Here is a 25412-nt window from a genome sequence, read left to right as displayed (position 1 = left end):
TAATTGCTTCAGTTTTAGTTTTACTTATATGTTAAGAAAAGTGAGCCATCACAGAAATAATTTATAAATAGTTGGATCATTTTTAAACAAAATTTTTTTATTTCCTAAATCTGATTTTTTTTTAAAAGTAAGAGACAAAGTCTTAAGAGTACAGAGATGATATTCTCGTGTGAAAGCAGTGGTGGTTCAAGCTTGAAGACCATTGCTTCTTGCAGTAGGGGTAACAATGTCACCTCGTACTATTTTCTAGCTTTATCTCCCATGCTAAATGGGTTTTTTCCTAAATCTTAAAAAATTAGTTCATAGTCTAAAGGATTATTATATTTGATTTGATTTTTCTCAGAACCACATTATTAAAAGCACTAGTCACCTAGCATAGCCTTATTTCAAGGAGAAATATATATGTATATATATTTGAATGTGAGGGAAAATGAATATTTATGGCAAAAGAATTTAAACTCTACCTTCCTTTTCCAAACAGAATCCGTTAAAATGGAGCTTAATCAAATAGGATTATTTTTAAATCAGAAACCTACATGCTGGTGGTTTTCACGTTTGACGTTAAGATAGGAATACGGTAAAATGAAATGTTATATTGAAAATGGACTCTGTTCCTGCTATGCTGTCACTCAGTAAGAGCCAATATTGCCAGAAAAAAGGAAATTGACTGACTTTGTTTTATTTGAATTTCCAGGCATGGTTTACGAGTGGGAGATAGATGTTTTGGAGGATTTCAAAGTTTCTGATAATTGCCTTCATCATACACTTGAGACCAGAACATTCCCCTGCATCCTGTCTCTGCGGCTTGAATTGCCCTTTAGCCAACCCTGACTCAGACATGAACTTACAGCTTGTCCGTCCAGTCCTCTGGGTTGAAGAGACAAATAGCTGTTTATGGGCGAAATCGAGCTGCTTCACCTATTGGAATTCCTATTTGAATACTATGGATTGGCCATTGGGTTCCTTTCATTACAGTTCTTCCCCATTCTGAATGTGCGGGCCGGCATGGACAGGTTAATTGGGGTTCACGGAGCAGATGGGAGGACCTACGCCTGGAGAAAAGCCTTACCCACTGGAGTGGGGCAGACGCTGGGTGGAGCCTGCAGGTGCAGGCAGGAAATCCAGCCTGCCAGGCAGAATATACACGGCGGGGAACACAGAGTTGTGCAAGAAGTGAGATTTTTGGTAGGCCCTTGGCTCTGGGGAGATCCTGAGGGCCCCCGGGCCGGGGAGTGGAGGAAGTCTAGGAGCAGAACTTTCGAGAAAGCACTCAGCTACTTACCGTCAGTTTTAACACAGTGTGACATTGGTATCAGGCCCTGCTTCCTGGGCTAGGATTTTGGCAGGACTCCAGAATTTGTTCGAAGACATATTTTCGTTGTAACATACCACTTGGTAGCGAGGATGCGTTCTTCCTACCTCTATTGCAGACACTGCCAACATTGAGTAAAAGAACCTGACGACAGGAAGCGGCCAGATTGGCTTAAAGGATTCCTAGCACCATACCTGAAAAATTGTGACCCCCATGACTTACGCTTAGATCACATTCTGCCCCTAAGGCTAGGAGTGGGGATCAATCCCATGCATGCCAAAGGGACTGGGTAGCTCCCCAGAGGGGATATGGATGCTGAGAAGGAAAGCAGCAATTATCCACTGTAAGAACCCACAGGAATGCCACGTATACTTGGGGCTGAAATCCATCTTGGGCTCTTTCCCACGAGGTGGTTCACCCTGGTGGGTGGAGGGCACCATTTGCCTGGAGAAGAGTGTGGGCAAAGATACTGTTAGCTAGTGGTGGTCCCCGGAGCCAAGTTCTCGAGCCTGGAATGTACAGTATGGACTTGGTATGTGGAACAAGAGAAAAGGCCAGTTATACGAAGTTGAGACAAATAATTAAAAGACCTAATGGCATTGGTCATGTGCAGAATCCCTCGATATTGAGCCCAAGCTTCTCAGGACTTCTCTTTCAGAGGTGGCTGGTTCTAGAACCTTGGGTTGAATGAAACTTGCAAATTGGGTGGTCATGTATTTCACCACGGGACTTTGAAGCCTGCAAGTATGGGGGACCAGCAAACCTATATGCCAGAGCACACAAATTGGTGATTGCTGGGTTGGTTGGTTGATGGGTATGTTTATGTTCAGAAGAACTTGCAGCCTTCCAGTTAGCAAGAGAGCTTTTTAAAAAGCAAAATCTACAAAGGGAGGAGGGGAGAAAAAGATGTGTTTCGGGGAAGTGGCTGAGTTTGAAGGAATCAAAGTCTAAAGATTGTTGGGAGGTTAGCAAGCTTTTTCCCTCCAAGTCTCTGATCCGGCCAGGGTTTTGGTGACTGAAAATCAGTATCATGTGACCATTTGCTGTTTGGCGGGGTGTTTGGAATGAGCTGCTTAATCCCATTCCAGTTCACAATGGGCAGGTAGCCAGTTCATACAAAACACCTGGACAATCCATGCTAACTGGTTTGTCTCCATGGAACAACCAAAAATTGAATTGCCCACAGAGATGCACATTTCCTTCCACCTTCCATCCACCCCCTTCTTTCAACTCTCCTCCTACCCCCCTCATCACCACAATGCAGTACACACACACACACACACACACACACACACACACACACGCGCGTGCACACACACACACTACCTGCTGGAGTGATTTTGCATTTAAATAGCACCATTTTTCCCCACCCATCTTCCTGGGCTATAAATTTCTGGAGCTTTCTTTTTAAAAGAAGGAGTGGATGAGAGATAAGGAAAATCCACCGAATGTCCTTGGGACATTTTCAGGGTCATTTGCGTTTTCAGACTTGGTTTCCTTGCCAAGGGTAGTAAGAAGGGGAGTTATCTGTGAACCAAGCAAAATGCACTTCAGCTTTTGGAAGGCCAGGGAAACAGATTCCTAGACAAAGATTCATCCAGCCTAGAAATAGTTTGAGAAAGATGTGTACCAACCCACAAAATTTTCTACCAGCCCACAGAATCATCTAGAATGGCTAATCATGTCCTATTGAGGGATACCCCCAAAAAAGATAAAAACATACATTCGTGTAACTTTGAGCGATAGCTGGTTCCTGAATAAAGAATTACCCTTTCCACTTGAAGGCTGGCCTTACCAAGCCCTGACCACGCCTGGGCTCAGTTGATTCTCTAGGTTTTTCTAAGGGGTGGGTGGGATTCATACAGTCCCTCCATTTTGTAAATGATCTGTTCCGTCGACTGTCAACTGACTCTACAAGCAGTGGCACTTTGTAGCTGTTAAGTTTGAGCCCTGGAGCTGGGCTGAATCCTGGCTGTGCTCCTCACAAGCTGTGTGACCTTGGGCAACCACTTAACCTCCCTGTACCTGAGTGGATATCAGCTATCCTTGAGATAAGGTCTCTACTTATTTGAAAATTATATCTTATAATTAAATAACATGTTTTTAATAATTTTCATTTTTAAATGGCTTAACTTTCTGTGCATTTGGGTTTTAGGTGAGGAAGGGAAGCTTCCGTGGAATGATGAGCAGTAATACCGTCTTGCTTTATTGTGACGTTGCCCATCCCCACTTCTCCCCAACCGAGGGTAAATTCAAGCAGTATAACACAGTGTAAACATTCGTCAGCCCAAATGCATTTCTAGACGTTCAGTGTGTGCAGACACCTGGTTATTTACACGATTTATACGATTTGTGCCGTCATCTCTCGATGGGACAAATATGGAATACCTGCTCCTAATAAGCCTTGCTGTGAGTTTTGACAGTCAGAAATAAATAATCCTACCCATAATTATCTCTGTCTATAGAAGGTGGTACATAGGGAACAAGGAGTGTGAAATACTCCAGCCCCCTGGGGTCCAAGAGGGATGAAGAAAACAGAGAAAGTTTCCATAAGTACAAAGCATATGTGAGTAATTTCTAAGTAAGCCCACTTGATGTTTCTCGTTCTGTAATCCCAAGGCCTAGACGCCACCGAAGGACAGGCTCCTGTTTCTTGCTATTTGAGGGTGAGGCAGGTTTGACGGGAGCCCCCCAGCCTCTATGAAAAGTCAAATAAATAGGAAGTGAAATTTACAAGGGATTCTAACAAAATCAGTGCCTGTTTGCATGGGCTCCACCAGCACATCTCAAGCACTCATTCTGGGCCTCAGATGTTCATCTGGGCTTCTGTCATGGTACTTCATCTTTTAGGCGGATGAGTGAACGTTAGAGGCAGGACATTCATAAGAGGAACCCCAACTGCTACTTTTTGAAAAGTCTGTGGACCTTTGGAGAAAAGGGAGAAAGATGGAGATTCGCTGTCAAGAAAACACGTGGGGCTTGATGGCAGAGCGCGTCCTCTGAGGTTTCTTGTCATCCATGTGCATAAATTACTAGATAATGTCAAGGATACTTTGGGGAGAAAGAGAAACATGTAAACCCATTCCTTGCTCTGGGAAAGAATGGAATTGTTATTTTTCTTAATTTCTGATTTTTCCAGTTTTGCAGTTGGTTTGGAACAGGTACTTAAGGACTTTTCCACATTTTGCTGGAATCCGTTTTTCAGCATTACTCCTCTCCCTTTTGAGAAGATGGGGTAGGTATGGAGTTGTCTTGCTGCTATGTCAGTGTAGTAAAATTCTATGCAACTTGTTACCTATGGAAGACGTTGGAATACATTGTTGTGGACCCAGCCCAACTGGCAGCAGACACTTTTTCTGCAACTTGTAAAACAACTTCGTCTTTTGGAAAATTGTATCCAGGTAGCAAAGGCTGGCAGTGATTTATGCTGACTGGGCTTAGGGCTCCTTATATGCATATATGAAATGCCACTGGGTTCTCCAGGGCTTCTCGAAGAACTGCACTAGGTCTGCTCCTTTCTACCTCCTTCCTCAGCCTGCATTGCTGACTTGTCTGAAGCGTGATTTGAGGGTCTGAAGGAGGAAGGAGCCAGGATCTGGAGCCTGGGAGGGTAAGCACAGGGTGAACATCTGTTCGAAACTTCGTGGAGATACCTAGCGTGCTGATTTACAGTCCTTTGGGGAGCCCGTGTACAGAACCCAGACTCATGAGGAAGCTTGTGTCTGGCAAGAGTCGGGGTACACAATCGTGCTTGATTATGAGGACATATGATATGTCTGTCTAGCCTTGTATTCAATGCCAAATTGTAGATTTCTTATTTGGGCCACATCCGTCCTCTCTGCTACCAAAACCAAAATAAAACCAAAATGCAAAAAAAGAAAGCCTAGAGTTATCATACTCACAGCAAAATACACACAGTAATAGTGAAATAAAATGATGCTTCTGAGAATTGTTAGAGTATAGAAGCTAAGAGCCTACACTTTGAGGTCAGACCACTGGTGTTCCAATCTGGGCTCTGCCACATATTAGCTGTGTGACCGTGGGCAAGTCACTTAACCTCTCTGTGCCTCTGTTTCCTCATCTCTAAAAATGGGGTGATAGTAATAGTACTTACTTTTTAGGGTTATTTTGAGAATTGAATGAAGTTTCCATATGTAAGGGATTTAAAATAGCACCTGGACAGTGAAGGTCTGTATAATTGTGTGTGTGTGCTTTCCCTGGAGTGTATGAGTATGCCTCAAAGCCAGGGACACCTCCTACCCTGTGAGCCAAATGATCTGGGCCATATCACTCACCATCCTTCCTCTACCAACACTTCCACCTTCACCACCACTACCGGGGCTGACTTGGTTTCCCTTGTTGGTTGAGTGTATCAGCGATGTTCCAACTGGGGCTCTGCACAAATGGTTCCCGCTCCCTGAATTGTTCTCACATTCTCCTTTAGGAGGCTGGCTGCTCTTCAGCTCTCAGGCCCAGTCTCACTGTTGCATCTTCACAGGGGGCCTCCCTGACCACCAGCACCTTTCTTTAGCCCCATCAGGATTTGTAGCCACATAGGACTTGCGTTTCCATTTCTTCAGGCTCCGTTTCCCACAAGAGATGATGAACTCCCCGGAGCACCTCTCCTCTCTGTGTGAGTCCCCATTGTAGATCTAGCATCCAGCCCAGCGCGGTGCCAGCATATGGTAGGCACTCGGTAAATGTTGGTCCAAAGTGGGTGAGTGACTAAATGAATGAATGATGCTCTTTACGAGTGTATTCAAAGTGGTATGGGCAATACACTGTTTTCTTCTGAGCTGGCCAACTCTAATCACCTACCACCATCCCACTAGTTTCCACCCCCTCTTATTTACATTGTAATAGGAGTGAAAGAGAAGTCAGGTAAATAATCCAATGCCTCTTTTAGAGATGAGATATGTACTCCCCCTGCCTTCCCATTTGGTATCTTTCTGACTGCATGGGAGCTAAGGAGGAGGAAGCAGATCTGTTCTCCTTTCTCACCAAGTGAGTTCCATGGGCACACTTGCCATGTGGATGTGCCCCATCTACTGGTTGAATTGGGTGGCTACATTCTTAATGATGGTAATACCCTGTGCAATTAACGCTGGGCATCCTGTCTGTTTAAAAGCAGCGGACAGGCCGGCCCCCTGGCCCAGTGGTCAAGTCTGTGCGCTCCGCTTCGGCGGCCCAGGGTTTCACGGTTCGGATCCTGGGCACAGACATGGCGCCTCTCATTAGGCCATGTTGAGGTGGCGTCCCACATGCCACAACTAGAAGGACCCACAACTAAAATATACAACTATGTACTGGGGGTATTTGGGGAGAAAAAGCAGAAAAAACAAAAAAGAAGATTGGCAAGAGTTGTTAGCTCGGGTGCCAATCTTTGAAAAAAAAAACAAAGCACTGGAGACTGTGCCTGGGGTTTCCATCATACATCATTATCCTGCTGGCAACAAAGTAAACCGTAAAGCGTCGTTTGCTTACGGAGCACACGTTTTGGCCATCTCGAGTATCTAAATTTTCATCAGGGTTGCACACATTCTGTCGTGTGGGCTTTGCAGTTTGAAGTCAGAGCTTCAGTCTCGTGCGCACAGGTTAAAATCTGCAGTTGAACGTCAGTGTTCTCTATTTAGTTGTTCCCTGTGTACATTATGTTGCCCAAATTTGCAGCATTGAGGAAATCCCTTCGCTGCAGGATACCTCAAGGAGATGTGGCATCACACCGGTTTTCAGTCTTCCTTTAGAGATTGTGGGTTTGTAAGATAAAAGTTCCAGGGAGAAAATAGAGTCTCCTTGCTCTCCTTTCATGCACACACCCAAAAAATCAGGACTGAAATTGCCTGTAAGGCTCAATAAGGAAATTGGAGAAGGTGCAATTTGCCGGTTTGCTTAAAGAAACATAATTATTTCAAAATGACAAACCGGTCCCTTTGTCAATAAATGTTTTATGTCTTAGCTTCCATGCCTAGATACCTTGTGTAAATTATGAATTAGCTTGTAAGTAGACTTAGCAAAGGATGCCCAGCAGGCCTGTGGTCTGAGAGCTAAGCGGGCAGCACTTCTGACATCCTGATGCTTTGCTGCTGCTGTTGCATTGGGATGCAGATGTCTGACTGTGGATTCAGGTGGGTATTTTGTGGCTTTAACTTCTGCTACTTTGCAAGGACTCATCTAACATATCACCCAAAAGAGTCTCCTCTCACACCACCTCCCCCCAATTTCCACATCACAAGAAGCAAGAAGAACACGCAACTGTCTTAATTCAGTTTAAGTTCGAAGGCCACTCACTCTCAGTTGTAGGGTTTTTCTCTTTTTTTAAAAAATTAAGTAGTTGCTAACTTATTCTTCACTATTATTCTGCAGTCTCCACTCAGCCTCCCAAGGGGAAGGTTTTGAATGAGTAGCTGGGTTTTGTGTTTATACGTCTGATCACTGAGTTATTTACGACTAGAGGATTTCACAGTGACAAGTAAGTGAATGGACCTGCAACTTAGTTTGGTTTTTCTTTGTTCAGGATGATTTCAGACAACTGAGCCTGGGCCTAGCACCCTTTCAGAAAGGGGATGAGAGAGAGAGAAAGCCAGACTATGAATGCATTAACTTATCCAGAAGGCAGCAATCAGAATAACCTAGAAATAAGCCATTTTAATGGCTGCCTCCATGTAAATTCTGGATGTGACAGTTAGTACTTTATTTGAAGTACCCATTGGAGTGAGCACCAAAATATTTTCAGTGCTCGAAGCTTTGCAAGATCTCACCTGTGTCACTTTCTTTTAAGACATCAGAAGCTGCCTGTACAAAATGCCCCGAAGTCCGGCACGTTCTCAGACTTCAGGTTCAGACCGACCACTTTTGGATTCTAATTGTCCTTCCTCACTAGCTGTATAACTCTGGGCAGATTTTCGGACTTCTGTCTGCCTCCATGTTAAGTTGCAGAATGGGGATGAGAGTAGCATCCTGGATTGTGAGGTTTAGATTGTGATAGTCTGTGTCCAATAGCACAGTGCTCAGCATAGGAGTGTGCTGGAAACTGCAGCGGTGGTTTTAGCATTATCATTATTTCTGCATGTGAAGGTGTTATTTTCTATTTTATTTTAAGCCTTTCCTTGGATTTTTACATCAGTTTTCTCATTCTTGGAAGGACTTTGATTTAAAAAAATGGAAACTATATTTTGTGATGTTTAAATATACATATAGAGTTTTTTCCCAGCTTTTTTCCAATTTTTTTTTCAAGGGATTAGCACCTTTAAAGATACAGGTGGCAGTGGTTGTCTCTGGTCTGGCCTCACAATACGATCTTTATTTTGCTGGGTTGGAGGTTTGGGTAGGTCCTGTAATCCCTAAATTAGTCTGGGAAGCAGATGGATGAAAATGGTGTCTTTGCTGGCGAACCCCAGTTGTGGCTTTTCTTTTGTTCCTGGTTGCAATCCAAACTAGTGCCCTAATAACTGAAATTTCCTCTTTCACCTCGCACCTTAAGGACTATTAAAGTCAGCGGGAAGGACTCATCGCTGTGGCAGAAGGATGCTTTCCCAAGGCCTCTCTGGGCCTGTGGGACCCGGGTCAGGCCCTCAGCAGTCAGGACCTGAGGATGGGCAGGAGCAGGGGCTGCTCGAGAAGCTCTGGCTTCTGTTTCCTCTCCGTCCATTTCCACTACGCTGTGAGGCTGCCTCTTTCTACAATTAAGTCATTTCAGTCTGTTCTCTCACGATTTTCCTTCACCCTAGAGATGCTCAATGTTAGGGCAAAATACAGGCATTCAAGCTGCTTGTAGCATTTAGGGAGTTGGGGAATTTGGCTTTTAATTACTGTGAAAATATGATTATTTAGGGCCTCAGCACCATCTCTACAGAACCTGTTGAATTTGGCGGCAACAGAAAACGGGGCTCATAAATAAATGCTGAAATAGGTGGGTTGACAGGTCCTGGGGGAGGACGAGGTAAAATGAGCAGGAGCAATCCTCAGTATCTTTCACTAACTCGAATCAAGTTGTCAAGGCTCTTTTCTGCCACAGCTTTCCCTTCTGTAATGTGGGTTAAGGTCTGCTGCCCGTGAGCTCTGAGCAGGTGTGTAGAATCTAGAATGGGGTAGTACAGTCAACGTGTTTAACAGAAAGTGCATATCTCTCCAGATATCCAGTCTTTAATCACACTCGTTCTTCCAGGCAGAAGGAAGCCCCAGACTTTGTTTTCCATAACATCCTATGGATTTATTCTACAGCACAGCAAGATGTTTCTGACTTGTTGAGACGACTAGTTGTGGTGTGTGTATTTTGCTTGCCCAAATGTATTTTAAATTTCTTGATGACCTTTGATGGTTTGCTGTCAACCCTGCAGTTCTTCATCTTCGTCCCCAGTCCTGCTTGACCCTTACGGATCTTTCAGCGCTCAGCTTAATCCCCTCCTGCTGACTATATCAAATTCCGCTTCCATCCGCTCCGATAGAAGCATTAGTCTTTCCTTGGAACACTCACCACAGTTGTTGATTTTATTATGGTTAATTATTTAATATCAGTCTCCCAAACAAGACTGTCAATTCCGTAAGGTAAACAAACATGATGAGGAGGAGGATTTTGCTCACCATGTATACCCTGCTCCTGACAATAGCCTGCCTGGTTCTTCACAGGTTCACAAGTATTATTGGTAGATAGGTGGATGGATGAATAAGTGAGTGAATGAATGAAATGTCATTGTCACCTATAGTATTTACTTTTTGTCTCTTCCCTATCCTGTTCATGTGCACACACAGCAGGGGCTCTACACAAGCTTATTAGGTAGCTGAAAAGCATCTTGTGGGTCTTGGTCCAAAGGCACCACAGAGGATTGGGAAAGTAAAATTTATATAAATTCTTAGGAAGAAGTCTTGAGGTTTCTATGTTCCAAAAGTGATCCTGTCTGGGGTAAAATATGGCAAATGAACAGCCATTAGTTTCTCACCTTCTCTGCCTGCTCCCCAGGACCTAGGAATAAGACTTTAGATGGGGCCTGACTTCGGGAAGGATATCTTCTCTAATTCAGAGCCAGATCAAAGACCTGAGGTAGTGCTAGCTGTATCTCTGGCTAAAAAACCGTAGATCAGTCCTACTAGTAGCTTCCATAGTGGTTCTCATGGTGTCCTTCAAGACAGAGCTCACTTAGCTAGTCCATGGCCATCACCAAGAAGCATTATAGAAGGGATGCAGTGTGTATACTGTGTAATAATTTGGGCCCTACAGTCAGAATGCCTGAGTTCAAATCCCATCTGCCTGCTTTTAAGTGAATTTAGACAAATTAGATATAATCCTCTATTTCTTCTTCTATGAAGTAGGAGACATAATGTTATCTACCTCATAGGGTTGTTGGAAGATCAAATGGCCAGACAGACATAAAATGCTTTTCAGAGGGTTAGGCATGTTATAAGCTCACAATAAATGTTAGCTGCAATTATTATCACCAGGTTTATTGGTTGCAGGAGTTTCCATTGCAATCCCAAGCCCGTACCTATGAATACTTGTCCAGCCTATCCCTTTCAGACTATACTGGGACCCACGTTTTCTTCTGCCCTTTCTGCCCACATGCCTTTAGCTCAGATTTTTACTGTAATGACAAACACAGTGTCCAGGAATGGCACCAATTATACTAAATCTTGCTTTATAACCCCTCAACCAGTACTGTAAAGGCCAGTTTGAACTGCCTGAAAATCCATGTCGTGCTGTGATTTGGAGGGTGTGCACCCTCTGTACACAGGCATTAAATAAATTAAATAATGCTGACAGTGTGTATGTGTGCCCAGCCAGATTGCCCTGCTTTCTTAAATCATTTAAGCATACTTAATCTAATGGAACATGTTATGACTTCAGCAGCTTCTGAATAAAAGTTGGAGAAAAAAAAAAAATCTGAAACGTGGCACCAGCGAAAACCCCCAGTTATTTAAGGCAGCTTCACACTTCCACGGAAACTGGGCTCTGTTGAAGAAATAGCCACTCCTCTCCACCAAATGAAATCTCTCCTTTTTTTTGCCTTTTAAAAAATTTCTTCTTTTATTTTTAGATTTTGGATGAGAATGGGACTCCAAATCTGTTTTCAAGCTGTCTCTTCTTTTCTCTGTTTGCTCAGAACTATCCTTTTTATCTTGCTTCTGCCCCGGTGGTGGTATCTTGGGCAAGTTACTTGACCTCTCCTGGCTTTGGTTTTTTCATCTGGGGTGTTTGGACTGGTCGATCTTTGTGGTGCCTTCCAGCTGTTAACATTTTTTTGATTTCATGATTTCTCTCCCTTGTTATTACAGAAAGCACAAGTGTTGTGCCTTAAGCATCCGATAGGAAAGTATTCACGGATCAAGTTGAAAAACCTCCACTTTCCACATTCCAGGCCTCCTAGTTTGGGCTCAGAGAGTAACAGTTGTTTTCAGGCAGTTTTTTGTGCTACGGGTGGTTTGGGTTTCATTTCTGTTGTTCTGTGGACGTTATTGGATGTGTGACCATTTGATCTTGGTGGAGAATACTGTATCTTGACACACACCAATGCCCTTACCCTTGGCATGTTTTGGAAGTCCGCAGACGAGGTCCCGAGGCTGCCTGAGTCACCTTTAATGAACCAAACTGCCTGAAATGCTCCAATGGTTGCCTCTTGGCACTTGGCAGGAAAGTCTTTTTCATGTTAGTTTCAAGGTTGTCAGATATCATTATCCCCAAGTATTAAAAATTTCAAAGAAAGGAGGCAGTGTGTTTGATTTATAGAATAATTATCTAGCTTTAGTTCTAACTTGGCTTTGGCAATGGTTTTGCAAGCACTCGAAAATTAAATCCATTTTTTATGGCACTACAAGGTATTATCTCACGGCAAATGATAATTAAACACCTGTGAAATCAATTAGCCCTTTAAGCAGGGAAAAAAAGTTTTCCAATTATGTTTTCGCACCTCCAAAACTTTTATAATTCCAAAACCAACACTTGTGGAGAGAGATATGTTTGATTGGTGTTGCCAGCTTACCTTTCCATAAAGATCTTCCCTCAATTTTGCTGAGACTTAATCTCTAGGAAGGCGGAATCCCGAGGAAGGCTGTTTGTGGGACCGGCTCCTGTCCAGAGAGGATGCAATCGCCTCTGGAGCTGACTCTTAGCAGCTATCTGTGTGACACACAGCTGAGCTGTCAGCTCCTCTACAAAGGAAGTTACTCACTTTCTGTTTTGATGCCAAGTTTTACTTGACAGTTTATTTAAAAGCCAAGATACCTTAATGGAAATCAAGCAACAAGATGTTCCATGTGACAGAACTGCTCTCTCTTTAAGGACCCTGTAGCCAAGACTTCTGAGCCATCTTCATTACAAATTCATACCCTGAAAACAGACTGATTGGTTGGTTAATAGCTGAAGACTAACACAGTGGAAAACTGGAAATCGTGGCCGGCCTTTCAGCCCCACAGGATTGTGTGTGTTTAATCATTGGCTTTGGTAAAATTAGCTATTCCAGATGCATCTTTTGGAAAATGATCTGTACTTCTGAAGTAGTGGATGGATTTGGGTCTCAGAAAAAAGAGAAAAAAACAATGCTAAGCCTTTGACATCTTCTTCTTTAAGCTTCATCTGTACGGAGACCATTCCAAGAAAATGCTTGCCTGGTCCTTCCTAATAGTCATAAGTGCTTTAGTTTGCATAATGCTTTCATGCACACTGTCTTGTTAGATCCCCAGTAGACCTTGTTAGATGGGCAGGATGAGTCTGATTGTTCCATTTTGTGAATGAGCATGGATTCAGAACTGAAGTGCCCTACTTAAAATCAAACAGTAATGACAAAGTCAAGACCAGAAACTGTAGTTTCTAGATTTGATTTTGTGCAGGTTTCATCCTATCGCTTTACATAAACACCTGTTAAACACATTCTTTAAAAAATTTGTTTTTTCTAAAGACATTTTTAATGAGATCTTGCTTTCATAGCAGATGGCATTTGGAGACGTTGATGAATCTTAACATTAACCGAGAAATAAGGCTGATGTTGTGTAAAACAAAAAGGAAAAGGAACTTCTTTTCTCTATGTTTTTTTAGAAATCTGTCCTATGAATTATCCTCGTGAACATGGTCAGCAACTTGGACACTTTATGACCTCATAGGTAGTATTCCCTGAGGAATGAGAAGGAGATCTAACATTCATTCAACAAATATTTCTTAAAAGGTTACTATGGTCCAGGCAGAGGTCTAGGGACTGGGATCACAGTGGTGAATAAAAACAGGTAAGTTCTTGCTCTCATGAAGTTTCCATTATATTTAGGAAGAAAGACAGTAAGCCCGTAAAACAAATGTATCTGTGAATTCAGACAGTGGTAAATCCTAGGACAGAGATGAAACAGAGCAATGGAACAGGGAGTGCCAGGAACACAGGCTGGTCCATGAGGGCCTGTCTGAGGAAGGACTGTTTGTCTGAATGCTGATATGCCTCTAGAGGTAGATCTGGGATAAGAATGTTCCAGGCAGAGGGCATGGCGAGTACAAGTCCAGGAAATGATAATGAGTGTGGTGTGTCGAAGAATTGAAAGAAGGACGGTATAGCTATAGATGGTGAGTGAGGAGAGGGGCAGTTGGAGCTGTGGGCAGAGGCCAGTTGTCATGGAGCCCTGTCGGCCAGAGTGAGGAGTGTGAATATCATTTTAAGTGCCATGAGGAGCTGTTGGAGGGTTTTCGGCCTGGGAGTGAACATATTAAGGTATCTTTGGTTGCTCTATGGAGAGTGGATTGAACATGTAAGATTGAACCTATTCTGGCCTGAAACTAATATGAACCCGAGTATGTTTCTTGTTGCCGGGCTCAGGTGGAGACCCAAAGGAGGAGTAAAACAGGAAAGGGGGGCGGGAGGATACTCTGGTTCCCATGGAAATATACCACTTAGGTCTCTGCATCTTTGTTTCTTCAGTGCTCACTGTGCTACCTGGCACAGAGGAGCTGCTTGGTATTCATCTGTCCAGGGAGCAGATACCAGGGTCTGGAGGCATCTTAAGGGCCACCTGGTCTACCTCTCCCCTTTGCAGATGCTGAAATTTTCTGTCTGTCCCACAGCCTCTTCCCAAAATGAGGCCGTCTAGGAGTTGGCTGGCTCCTTAGCTGCTTCTCACAGGGAACTGTGCTGAGCAGAGCCAGCCAGAGGAGGAGGGAGAGGTGACTCATAGCTTCACAGAGTCTCTCCCATGGGGCATTGTTGTGCTTCTCCCAAAGGAAATGGCAGAATCTAGACTCATGGACCTTCCCAATCTCCAGTGACCAAACCTTCATGGAAGGGTGATCTGGTAAATCAATATGTGGTGTCAGATCGTTAACCATAACACAAATTTTTATGTCCCATGGATACACATACGCGCCTATACATTTTTACATTCACATACCCAGATGGGAAAGATTAAACTTTCTATAGACAGCTAGCTTCATGTAGCTTTCACAGTCTGTTGCTGTCCTATAATTTCTTGAGGAGGCACCGTCTCCACTTACACAGAGTTCTGTAGTCTCATTTGCTTGTTCAGTGCAAAAGGCCCGGGAGTGAGCTGGCCCTGATGGTCAAAGTCAGTAGGTGGACCCCAGGAATGGCGAAAATAGGAGAGGAGAGGGGGAGGGGAGGTTAGCTGAACCAGCCGTCATTTCATTAACTGTAATTGGATTCCCAAGGTATTTTATAATCACTTAAGTGCAAGGACCAGACGAAAGGCTTAAGCGCTGACAAAGAATGCAGGGCATGTCAGATTTGCCACCGGACAGCCCCTGCGCAGTGCCTGCTCTGGTGACGAGAACAGCCTAGCAGGAATTCCAAACATCCTCCTAACCCCAGGGCTGACCAAGGCTGGCTGGACAGGAAAGAATGTCTTGGCTCAAGCAGGAAAGTGGTCAGAACGTTGGGTTGAGCCCAGTTATCTTTGGGGGATGGGGAATCATTGCCTTTGGACCAACGCAGTGCTTATCATTACAGAAGCCAGGAGGAGGTTCCACAGTGTTGTTTTCTTCTGCTCAGACAGAGAAGGAGGCCAGGAGAAGTTTCAGTTTGAAAAGCGCTGTGCATACATTTAACTTGATTTGCAAATAATGCTATTTATCAGGGCTGGTGAAACAATTTCCCACCCTCATCAGTGTACAGAGAGAGATGAAATTTTTGACAGGCTACCAGGTCTTTAGAAATAAAGATAGAGAAGAAAGGATAGAATATGTACAAAAGGAAGACAAAAAAATAAGACACTATTTTTCATTCTTTAATTGGGCTCAGCCTAAACACAGGAGTGGCAAGCATCGTAGGAAGACCTGGCGTCATCAAGAGCCGGACATGAAGTAGATAGTGTTACAGTGAGGGGCTGGCCTCTCTTCTTTGTCTCTCTATTGCTTTCACGGTTCCTATATACCTAAAGGCAAATCAGTGGACGTTGAGCACTTTTCATCCATTTCGTAACTATTTTTTGAGCGTCTCCTGTAGGCCAGGCCCTGTGGTAGGTGCTAGTTCAACCGAAAGTAGGATGTGGTCCTATCTCCTGGAGTCCAGTGGAAGGAAAACAAGAAAATAGACAACTTAATACAGACTGAGCCATAGACAGATCAGCCCGGATGCTGTGTGAGCAACAAGAGGGTCTCTGGCCAGGACTCAGGGATCAGATAGGGCTTCCTCCAGGAGTGGGAGTGAAACAGAGGAAGGAACAGGTGTGTTGGGGAGAAGTGCTCCAGCCACAGCCTGCTCCCTGGGACTCGGTCTCTCCCTGAGGAGGAGTTGCCATCGAGGACAGAGGCTCCTTGCTGCTGGCCCCTGTGCTGGTCTTCTCAGCTTCAGTTGACGCTTCCTGGCCCTCCTCCACTTGGCCAGGGTTCTTGGCGTAGAGCCTGGTGAAAGGTTAACGGTAAAATAATGACCTTGGGCTCCCCAGTTGCCCTTGGGCCTGTCACGGACAGATAGCTCCCACTGCCAAGACCTTGGTAGACCTCTTGTGGACCCATTTATCCACCTGAGGTCATTGTTGCTGCTGGCTCTTTTATTGTCACTCCCTTCTCTTTCCCCCTGTAACCAGGTGGCCCTTTATTTAGCATTTTCAGAAGTGCTTTATTCTAACCAGAGAATTTAGAGCCACGTGTCTTGGAATTGCATTTATGTCAGAGTAGTTTGAAATTTGGTATTGCTGAGCACAAAAGGTGATGCTCAAAACCTCGCCTCCTTCAGTCAGCTTCCTGAGATTGGTGTCATCTGGCACAATGTATTAAAAATCTTTCGTTTTCACCTTTGCTGGCCGCATGTTGCTTCTTCCTCCTAGGCAGCTCTGAGAGACGGCGGAGTGCATTGTGGATCCTGCCCTCCTTGTACAAGCCCCACAAAACCTTGAGTACTCTACTTCATCATCTGTAAAATGGGGCCATTTCAGGTGTGGCTGTAGACATAAAGTGCAATAATGTGCACAGATTGTTGCCCCGCCCACAGGAAACATGTAATCAGTGGGGGGCTTATCATTATTATAATTGTTATCATTAATGGTTATCATATTTTTATCACCCTCTTTTACGTATTAACCATCGAGCTGCTACTTAATGAGCGGGAACCGAGATGGCCTTTTACCCCTGTTGAAGGATGAGGTGCATGTGGTTCATATTGTTTTCATTAATATATGCAGGCGGTGATGGCCACCTGGTCCAGGTTTAATGTGTTTAAAGTTCTGAGCTGTCGGTAGCTGTTTAGGGTAGAGATGTGGTGGGGGAGTTTAGACACGACATGGGATTATGATCCAGTGTGTTCAGACGGGATATTTGACTCCAAGTATCTTTCCGACTCTCTCTTTTTCCCTGTGAAAGGCAGGAATAACCGTGTCTACTCCCGCTGTGACTGTGAAACTTCAATGAAATAATGTGTGTGCCAGAGTCAGGGCCTCCTTTGGGGCCTCATGCCCCAGCCAGAGCCCATGAAATGTTACCTCTCTCCCTTCCCTGTATGGAAATGGATTTTAAATGGGCATAAAAAGGAGATGATCTTCTGTGGACAGCCAAGAAGTGTGAAAGGGTGAATACAAATACCTATTGCTGGTTGTAGCCCAGCATTGCCATCTGCAGTGGACAGCTTGGGCTCGGCGGTGTCATTCTGAGAAGCATCACAAAGAAATAAATTCCTAATGCTTGGCGTGACTAGGTGCCCTGGAGTTTCTAGCAACAGGCAGTGCTCGAGGCAAAGAATCGCCTGTGTGAGGAATCGCACCACCTCCCCAGAGCAAGTGCCTTCCCGCTGGCGGCACTGAGTGTCCCCGAGGCCGCAGCCAATGTGGTCAGCCATGCCCAGAGCCCAGCACCACACACTGTGTAGCTCACCTGCGTTTACCTGACCCTGGAACGTATAGTAGCTCATTCAAGTGCACAAAGACTGTGTGAGCAGGTGACATGATGAAACTGAGGCTCAGTGGATCCTGTGAATTCTCAAACACCAGAGGGGACTATACTTTTCTGGATGTGTGCTTACAAGACAACAAATAGACGTAGTATAGTGGCCAGCTGGACCCTTTTCCAGCTAAAAGATTGGCCCCCACTCATGTTTCTCAGTTCAAAGCTGTGCCTTGAGCCAGTTGCATACTGTTAGATATTATGCAGTTTTCTCAAAAATAATTGAAATTTTGTGTGTTAAATCTGTAAAGGCCAAGAAAGGGTCTAAGGCAACATGAGTAGTACATAACAGAGCACCATCTTGGACTGAACTCCCCGTGTGACGTGGGGCAGTTTTGAGTAGGAGGGAGGGTCCTTTTAAATGGTAGCCATTTGTTGCTAATGCTTGAAACTAGATGAACTGCTTAGGACTTCACTCTGTAAGGAATATTATTTGCAGACACGGCGTTTGTGTGGGCTGACTGAGGAGGCAGCATGATGTAGTGGAAAGCAAAGGCCTTTTGGAATCGGAACGCCTGGAGCTGGAGCCCAGGTGACTCCATAGCTGTGACCTACCTTGGCAAGGTTATTGGACTTGCTGAACTCAGCGCTCACCTGTGAATTTGGGTTATACTGAGTCCTGAGGATTCCACTGGTAACATGTCATTCTTCTGCTTGAGCCCGTCAGTGACTCATGACCACCCGCACAAGATCGTGTCTGAGCTCCAGGAGATATCACACAAAGTCTTCCCAGTGGGACCTCACCTCCTCCCTGCCTCCCCCTCCCCAAACTGTGGGGGATTTCTCTCACCTTGGTGCCTTTGCTCCTGCTGTGCGGTCTCTACTTCCAGAAATCTCCATCGCCTCCTCTTAGCCCTTTGCTAGGCTGATTCTTGCTTCTCCTTTGATTTTTAGCTCAGAGTCATTCTTTCCGCCAGAGAAATCATTGCTTCTCACTCTCCCCACCAAAGCCAAGTTGTGGCTGTCGTTTCTCTTCTCTGCATAACTCCCACCTCAGGCCGCAACCTACCACTTCCCTCACTTAATAGTAATTATTTGACAACACATCTGCCTTTTCACTGGACTGTCATTACCTTGAATAGTACCTTACACATGATCATCCTTCAACTAATGTTTGTTGAATGAATGAAAAAAAGCAGAGGAAGTGCTCAAAGATGTTAATTTTATTTCTCTTATCCCAGTGCACTTTATGGAACTACAACAGTCATACGTTGTTTTTCTTAAGGGATGTATTTCGAACCTGGGTGTAAGCAAAGAAGATTAAGTACTTATGAGGATGGGGGCTGGAGGGAACAGATCAGCTGTAGATATTAAGTTACTTTATAAATAAATTCATGAGACAAACTGTAACAACATCAAGGGGAGAGTAGAACTGTTTGGCTACAGAGATGAGAGGCTGGATTACTTGCTTTTTCCCTATCCTTTTTGATTAACGAAACACAGCTCCCGTGGCGAAAGTGCATGCTACAGAGGAATGGTGGGAACCAGGGGAGGACCTATGGGCACACAGCACCAGCAACGTCCTTGTCTGTGTAGCTTCTGATAATAAGGCAGAAGCCTTTCAGTTAGAAGCTGCTGTTCCGTTGTAATTCACAGCTTCTATTTTCATTTTATTTTAAAGAGGCTGCTCCACATTTCTCCCTGGCTCTGTCTTTGTCTATTTTTTATCGTTACATTTTTTAAATGTTTTTATTCCTCTCGTCCTGATAAAATTTACCGCAATAACTTGCAATTGCCTGGTGCATTGCAGTTTATGCTGCATAGACATGATCTCATTTAATCTTCACAACGTGGAGGCACAGAGAACTTAAACAGTTTGCATAGAGTCACACAGAAAGTGGTAGATCCAGAACCCACATTCCTCAACTCAGGTTTTCTAACTTCAGATCAGCTGTATTTTCCGTTATATTCTGTTGCTTCCTTCAGCCATAATGATAATAGCTACTATTTATGGATTGCTTATAAAGTAGCTGTGTGTTAGTTAAGTTGTATCATTTAATGCTCACAGTGGAAGGATTATCTCCATTTGCCAACCAGGAAACTAAGATTTAGACAAATTAAATAACTTTCCTAAAATCACTCAGGTTGTAAATAGCAAAGCTGAAATTCGAACCCAGGTTTGGCTGTGTCTAAAGTTGCTTAACCAGTAAGCTCTTAATTGCTAAGCTCTTAACTACCATGCCAATGGTTCTCAGAATTTAGGGTGCATCATAATTACCTGGAGGGCTTGTTAAAACACAGGATTCTGGGCCCTTTCCCAAGAGTTCTGATTCAGCAGGTCTAGCTGAGGCTGAGAATTCCCATTTCCACCGAGCTCCCGGATGATGCTGATGATGCTTCTGGCTGAGAGCATCCACTTTGAGGACCACTGCACTATGCCACACTGCCTGCCTCTTCCCGGGTTGCACTGAATCGCAGCCAGCAGAAATGTGTTTCATATGGAGAGGAAGGACTTCAATTATGCATTATTACATGGCTCATTTTAAATGGGGTGTATTCCATACATTATGCAGTACAACTTTAAGGAGAAAATTATTATGGCCATAGAGTGGTACTGATTTCTAGGTTAAATTCAGGGTCGGGTCATTTTTATTGCATTTCTCTTTGTAGTCGTTTATGAAAACTGTTCTATCTTCTGGGTCATCACCTATGCAATAGGGACCTTAATGCCCATCTGAAAAAGGTAACACAACCACTTATTAATTAAAGGTCTAAGTATCTGAGATTGGTTGCCTCCCTGATCTACTTATTTTCTTGCTTAAGATATCATGTGTTAGTTATCTCTTATTTTTAAGAAGTTTATGATTTTGATGTAATTTACATTTCTAAACTTAGGTAATGTAAGTTACTATAAAGGGACTAAGATAAGAATTAGGCCCTTTAAAAAGATTATCCCCCTTACTTGACCTGTCATCTCCCTATCTTTCTCCCCCATCCCTAACCACTAATCTATTGTCCATCCCAATAGTTATGTTGTTTCATGAATGCTACGTAAATGGAATAATGCGGTATATAGTCTTTTGAGATTGGCTTTTTCACTTAGCATACTTTCCTTAAACATGTTGTATGTGTCAATAGTTCATTTTATTGCTGAGAAGTATTCTAGGCTATAGATGTACCACCGTTTGTTGACTCATTCACCCACTGAAGGACATTTGGATAGTTTCCAGTTTGGAGCTATTAAGAATAACACTGCTATGAACATTCATGGACAAGTTTCTGCGTGAAAATAAGTTTTCATTTCTCTGGGATAAATGCCCAAGAGTACAATTGCTGGGTCACATGCGAAGCCCATTTTTAGTTTTAGAAGAAACTGCTAAACTGTTTTCCGATGTGGCCGCACCATTTTACCTTCCCACCAGCAATATATTTTACCTTCCCACCAGCAATCTCTGCAGCCTCATCAGCACCTGTTATCATCTGTCCTTTTAATTATAGCCATGCTAGTAGGTGTAAAGTGTTATCTCATAGTTTTGATATGCATTTCCCTAATGACTAATGATGTTGAGTATCCTTTCATGTGCTTACTGGTATTTTACGTATTTTCTGTGGAACAATATCTATTCAAATCCTTTGCCTGTTTTAAAATTGGATTATTTGTCTTTTGATTCTTGAGTCATAAGAGTTCTTTATATATTCTGGATAAAAGTCCTTTATCAGATTTATGATTTGAAAATATTTTCTCCTTTCTGTGGGTTGTCTTTTCACTTTCTTGGTGGGAGCTGGTGGGAGAGGGGCACAGCCTTCTTGACTGTACTCACTGGGGGTCGAGCTTCCATAAGGCAGAGCTGGTAGGGGTCATGGCTCAAATGCCACAGACGCTCACTGTTCTTGCTGAGATTTGGTAGATTTTCTTGAACAAATGTTTTCCCATTTGTCATTATGCCCTTAGGACAATTTCCAGAAACTTTAAATGAATGTTTTTTATCATTTTTACCAGTTAGATTGTTGATTTGCTGTAGAGAGTGTCCACAGAGTTCCCTACTGGGTCGTTCTGGAGAGTCAGCCTTCCATAGTGTACTTTGTGATGCAGATACCCCCAGGAGATTTTACACCTTAAGTTCTCATCAGCCTTCTCTAGTTATCAGATGATTCTTTGGTAGGTCCAGCAACTAGGGGAAGATCTTCCCTGTACTACATCTGCAGGACTAGAACAGTGCCCGGAACATAGAATTTCTTGAAAGAATGACTGAATAAATGAGCTTAAGCATCCGGAAGGAGGTAGATGTGGGAGGTGTGAGATCATTGAAATGGAGAGGTGGGTCCACAGAAGAGCTCATTGGGAGGGTACCAAACACCTATGAGGTCCAAATAGAAAGATTGTCCCCTTCGCGGGGCATCATTACTTCTTCAGTTATAACACATTAGTGATTCCTAGGCTCACTGTCACTAGAGCCCAAAAGAGAGGCTGGTTCATGAGCTAAGCATGGTTAGAAATCTGAAAAGCATTGTTTTAAGTTACGTGTCTGTGTGTTCTGCAGGTGTCTTTGTGTCTATATGAATACACATTAAACATACATGTGTACATATGAGCAGATAGCCAAATACCAAATATATATACACACAATGGTTATGGAAACCTTTGGAGCAGTGGGATATTCTCAAAGGACATTCTTCTTTCTTACCTAAAAAATAACAAAGAATAATGGAACGTTCTAACGGTTGTTACTCATCTAGCCCAACTGGCTCGTTTTGCAGATGAGGAAACTGAGGCCCAGAAAGCTCATGAGTTTTGTTCCTAATCTCACAGCTAGCTAGTGGGCTGCTGATTCCTGTGACAATGCTTGTCCCTCATGTCCTGTTACCTGTCTGTGAATGAACGCAAGCTTCAATCGTGTAAGCTTTATTCGCTGCCTCAGCAAATACTCCTGTACAAACACTTAGAAATCAACACCCTAGAATAACTGTCATTTGAATTTTTCAGTTTTCTGCCTTTCCTCTCCTTCTACTCCTTCCGTAAAGTAAATTCTGCAACTGGCAACTTTGAAACTTGTTACAAGCCAGAACCTTAATAGGGTTTTACATTTTTAGCAGCCTAATGATGAGGATGTTGGACCTTCTGTGCTAGTCCCTCAGGGGTTTCTATTCTGGGCACTTATTAAACTTTGCTGTAGTCTGAAGTATATTTGACCTTTTTATATTTAAAAAATTTCAGTTTAAACTTTATACTTATATTTGCGTGTGTGTACACATTTCCCTCTTCTCCATGAATTAGGTAGAGATTCAGACATTATCAACAGTTGAACTTGAAGACACTTGTCGATTATTTCCCTGTGTTTGGTGAGGAAAAGAGAAGCCAATACCATCATAATTTAATATTTTTTATTTAGCTAAATTTGAGACCTCTGAAAAATCCTTTCTACTTTGAAGTCTCTTTTGCGGTTTAATTAATGCAGCAAGGGTTTTTATTTTACTCTCAATGGAGATAATCTTAATCCATTCACGGTGACCTTTTCTTGTGCAAATTAGTTGTACACGCTTGTTTAAGCAAATGGTCCTTTGCATGATGTCTCTTCTTAATGACGGGTTTATAATTGAAAATTGGCTTACTCCCATATGCCTAGTTTGTATGAGAATATAAAAATAGATGTGGACTTTAAAAATATAAATGTATATATCAGTATCCCAAAAGAGGAGGGAAGATTCCAGTGCCTTCGGGCTATGATTAAATTAGACTATTAGAGTCAGAAAATGCTGGTGACATATGCTACTGTCAAAGTCACACCTGTCTGCTGAGCATCGGAAACTCTTGAAAAATGAGAGTGATTTCATCTTAGCTCTGAGAATCTGGGCCCTCACAGGACACGAGCCATCTCTAGTTTCCCAAGTTTTCTTAAACTCGTAATGAACTTGAAACTGCGCGTTCAGGAATGTGTTTGTGGAAACACTTTTAAAGCGGTAGCCTAAACAAAACGGAATGCTTGTCATCTTTCCTGCCCTTCACCAGCATAAAAAGACAGGTGACACTCACGTTCTGTTTTGCATTTTTTCAAGTGCAAAAGCAATGGAAGACCATTAAGTGGTATTTGAGTAAGAGAAACAATCATCTCTTCGCAGCCCAGTTTTCCACACCCCCACTATTATTTTTTCTTTTGTTAGTCCTCTTTCCCCATTTCTTACGCTAGCTCCTTCTGTCTCAGCTCCTTTTCCCCTGTTAAGTCACGTCAACCATTTTTATACAGGAGTATTTGTCTGGGGTAACTGAATGTTCTTGGTTAAATGTAGAAACTCCAGCTTGAAGGAGAAAATAAATGTTGTTTTTTGCTTGTAATGGAGGTTTCTTGAGTAGATTTTAATAGCATGGCTTTGTGGGGTGGGAAACAACAGTCTTAGTTTTGCTGAATGACATGACATTTAAAAAGAATAACTAGCAGTGATTTGTGTTTTAAACTTCTGGAGACAATACATTTCATCAAGACATAAAAATCTGATTTTGGAAGGAAAGGCTTGGCAAGCCAAATTGTTACTGGGACCATCAGACTTGTCTTTTATGTACAGTTTGCAAAGGACCCTAATTGCTTTGTCCAACCTGAAGGTTCACACTTCTTCTTCACGCAACAACCTCCCACCCCAAATTGGAAAAGTGAAAACTGCACGCCTGGTGTATTTCCTGAATTGCTCTGGGTAATTTCAGGCAGCTGTGCACCCCCAGCTGTTCATTCACCCCCCGAGTTCCTAATGGGTCTTCAATTGCTGATGGCTCCTCCTCTCCTTCTAGGTATGATTATCGGGAAATGCTGCACAATGCCACTTTCTGTCTGGTTCCTCGTGGTCGCAGGCTTGGGTCCTTCAGGTTCCTGGAGGCTCTGCAGGTAAGAGACCCTGAAACCCCTCCCAGAACAGGGCTGAGGACTGAAGTCAGACTGGGTGGGTTGAACCTTTCCTCTTCGCCTGGGATCTAAAGAGAATGTGTGGTTTGCCTTGAACAACTGAAATATGTTTTTGCAAGAAGATCTGCAACATTTTTTTTTTGGCAGCATTTTTTATAAGTGGGGGATTGGGATTCCCTCCCTGCCTTCTGACATGAGAAAGGGACGATGGATTCTTTAGGGACATGTTTGCAAACACAGGTCAGAGCTGAGTGCCAGCCAGGCAGCCTAGCGGGGCTTCTCCCAGAGATTCTGCCCTTCTTCTGGAAGCCAGTCTCAAGAGCAATGAAAATGGCTTATTGGTGGGACTTACCAAAAGCAAAATTGTCTGTCCTGTCCTCCCTCTCAGTCTTCACTCAGTTCCTCTAAATACTGAGAGTGATGCCCAACAGGGTGGTGCTACTCATTTGGCCCAGCTATTCGGAGGCTCTGTAGTTAGGGGACCGGCTGCAGCTCCAGGGCCTGCGCGGGAGTCTCTCCGCTCATTAACCTCACTCTGCAGAAATGCCTCCACCTGTTGAGACAGATGTCCACGTTTCCACCTGGAAGTTGCAACCGGCCTCCCTTGATTGTGAGAAAGCATGCTCTCAACCTCTCTCTTCCTCCACTTCTTGTCCCATGGCTGCTCTGTTCTTTCCTCCTCTGTTCTCTGCACCTTGCCTGAATCTGTGCTTTTGACATGGTGCTTCCTAACTTCCATCCTTCTGTCATGTCCTCCAGCAGAAGCGCTTCCTTCTCTTGAAAGTCTTTTCCAGTCTGTTCTGTGTGTTCTGTGAAGCATACCTTCACTAATGTTCTTGTAGCCTCTTGGGATGTTGCGTGGAGCAAATTATCCTCTGGTTTGGATTATGAGTTATTTGGAACCAGAATTTTGTCATTA

The 25412-nt window shown here is 43.5% G+C and overlaps 1 protein-coding gene across 1 annotated transcript in view; it reads left to right on the top strand.

Moving 5' to 3' along the window:
- EXT1 (exostosin glycosyltransferase 1) overlaps window positions 1-25412 on the top strand; it is a 271633-nt gene that overhangs the window by 211997 nt on the left and 34224 nt on the right. Inside the window, exon 2 of the mRNA XM_044780760.2 lies at window positions 24382-24475. Coding sequence (XP_044636695.1) covers window positions 24382-24475 — 94 coding nt within the window. The remainder of the gene's footprint in view (window positions 1-24381; window positions 24476-25412) is intronic.

This window comes from Equus asinus, chromosome 12, assembly GCF_041296235.1.
Source record: "Equus asinus isolate D_3611 breed Donkey chromosome 12, EquAss-T2T_v2, whole genome shotgun sequence".
Classification (NCBI taxonomy): domain Eukaryota; kingdom Metazoa; phylum Chordata; class Mammalia; order Perissodactyla; family Equidae; genus Equus; species Equus asinus.
This window is presented reverse-complemented; position numbering and strand designations above follow the sequence as displayed.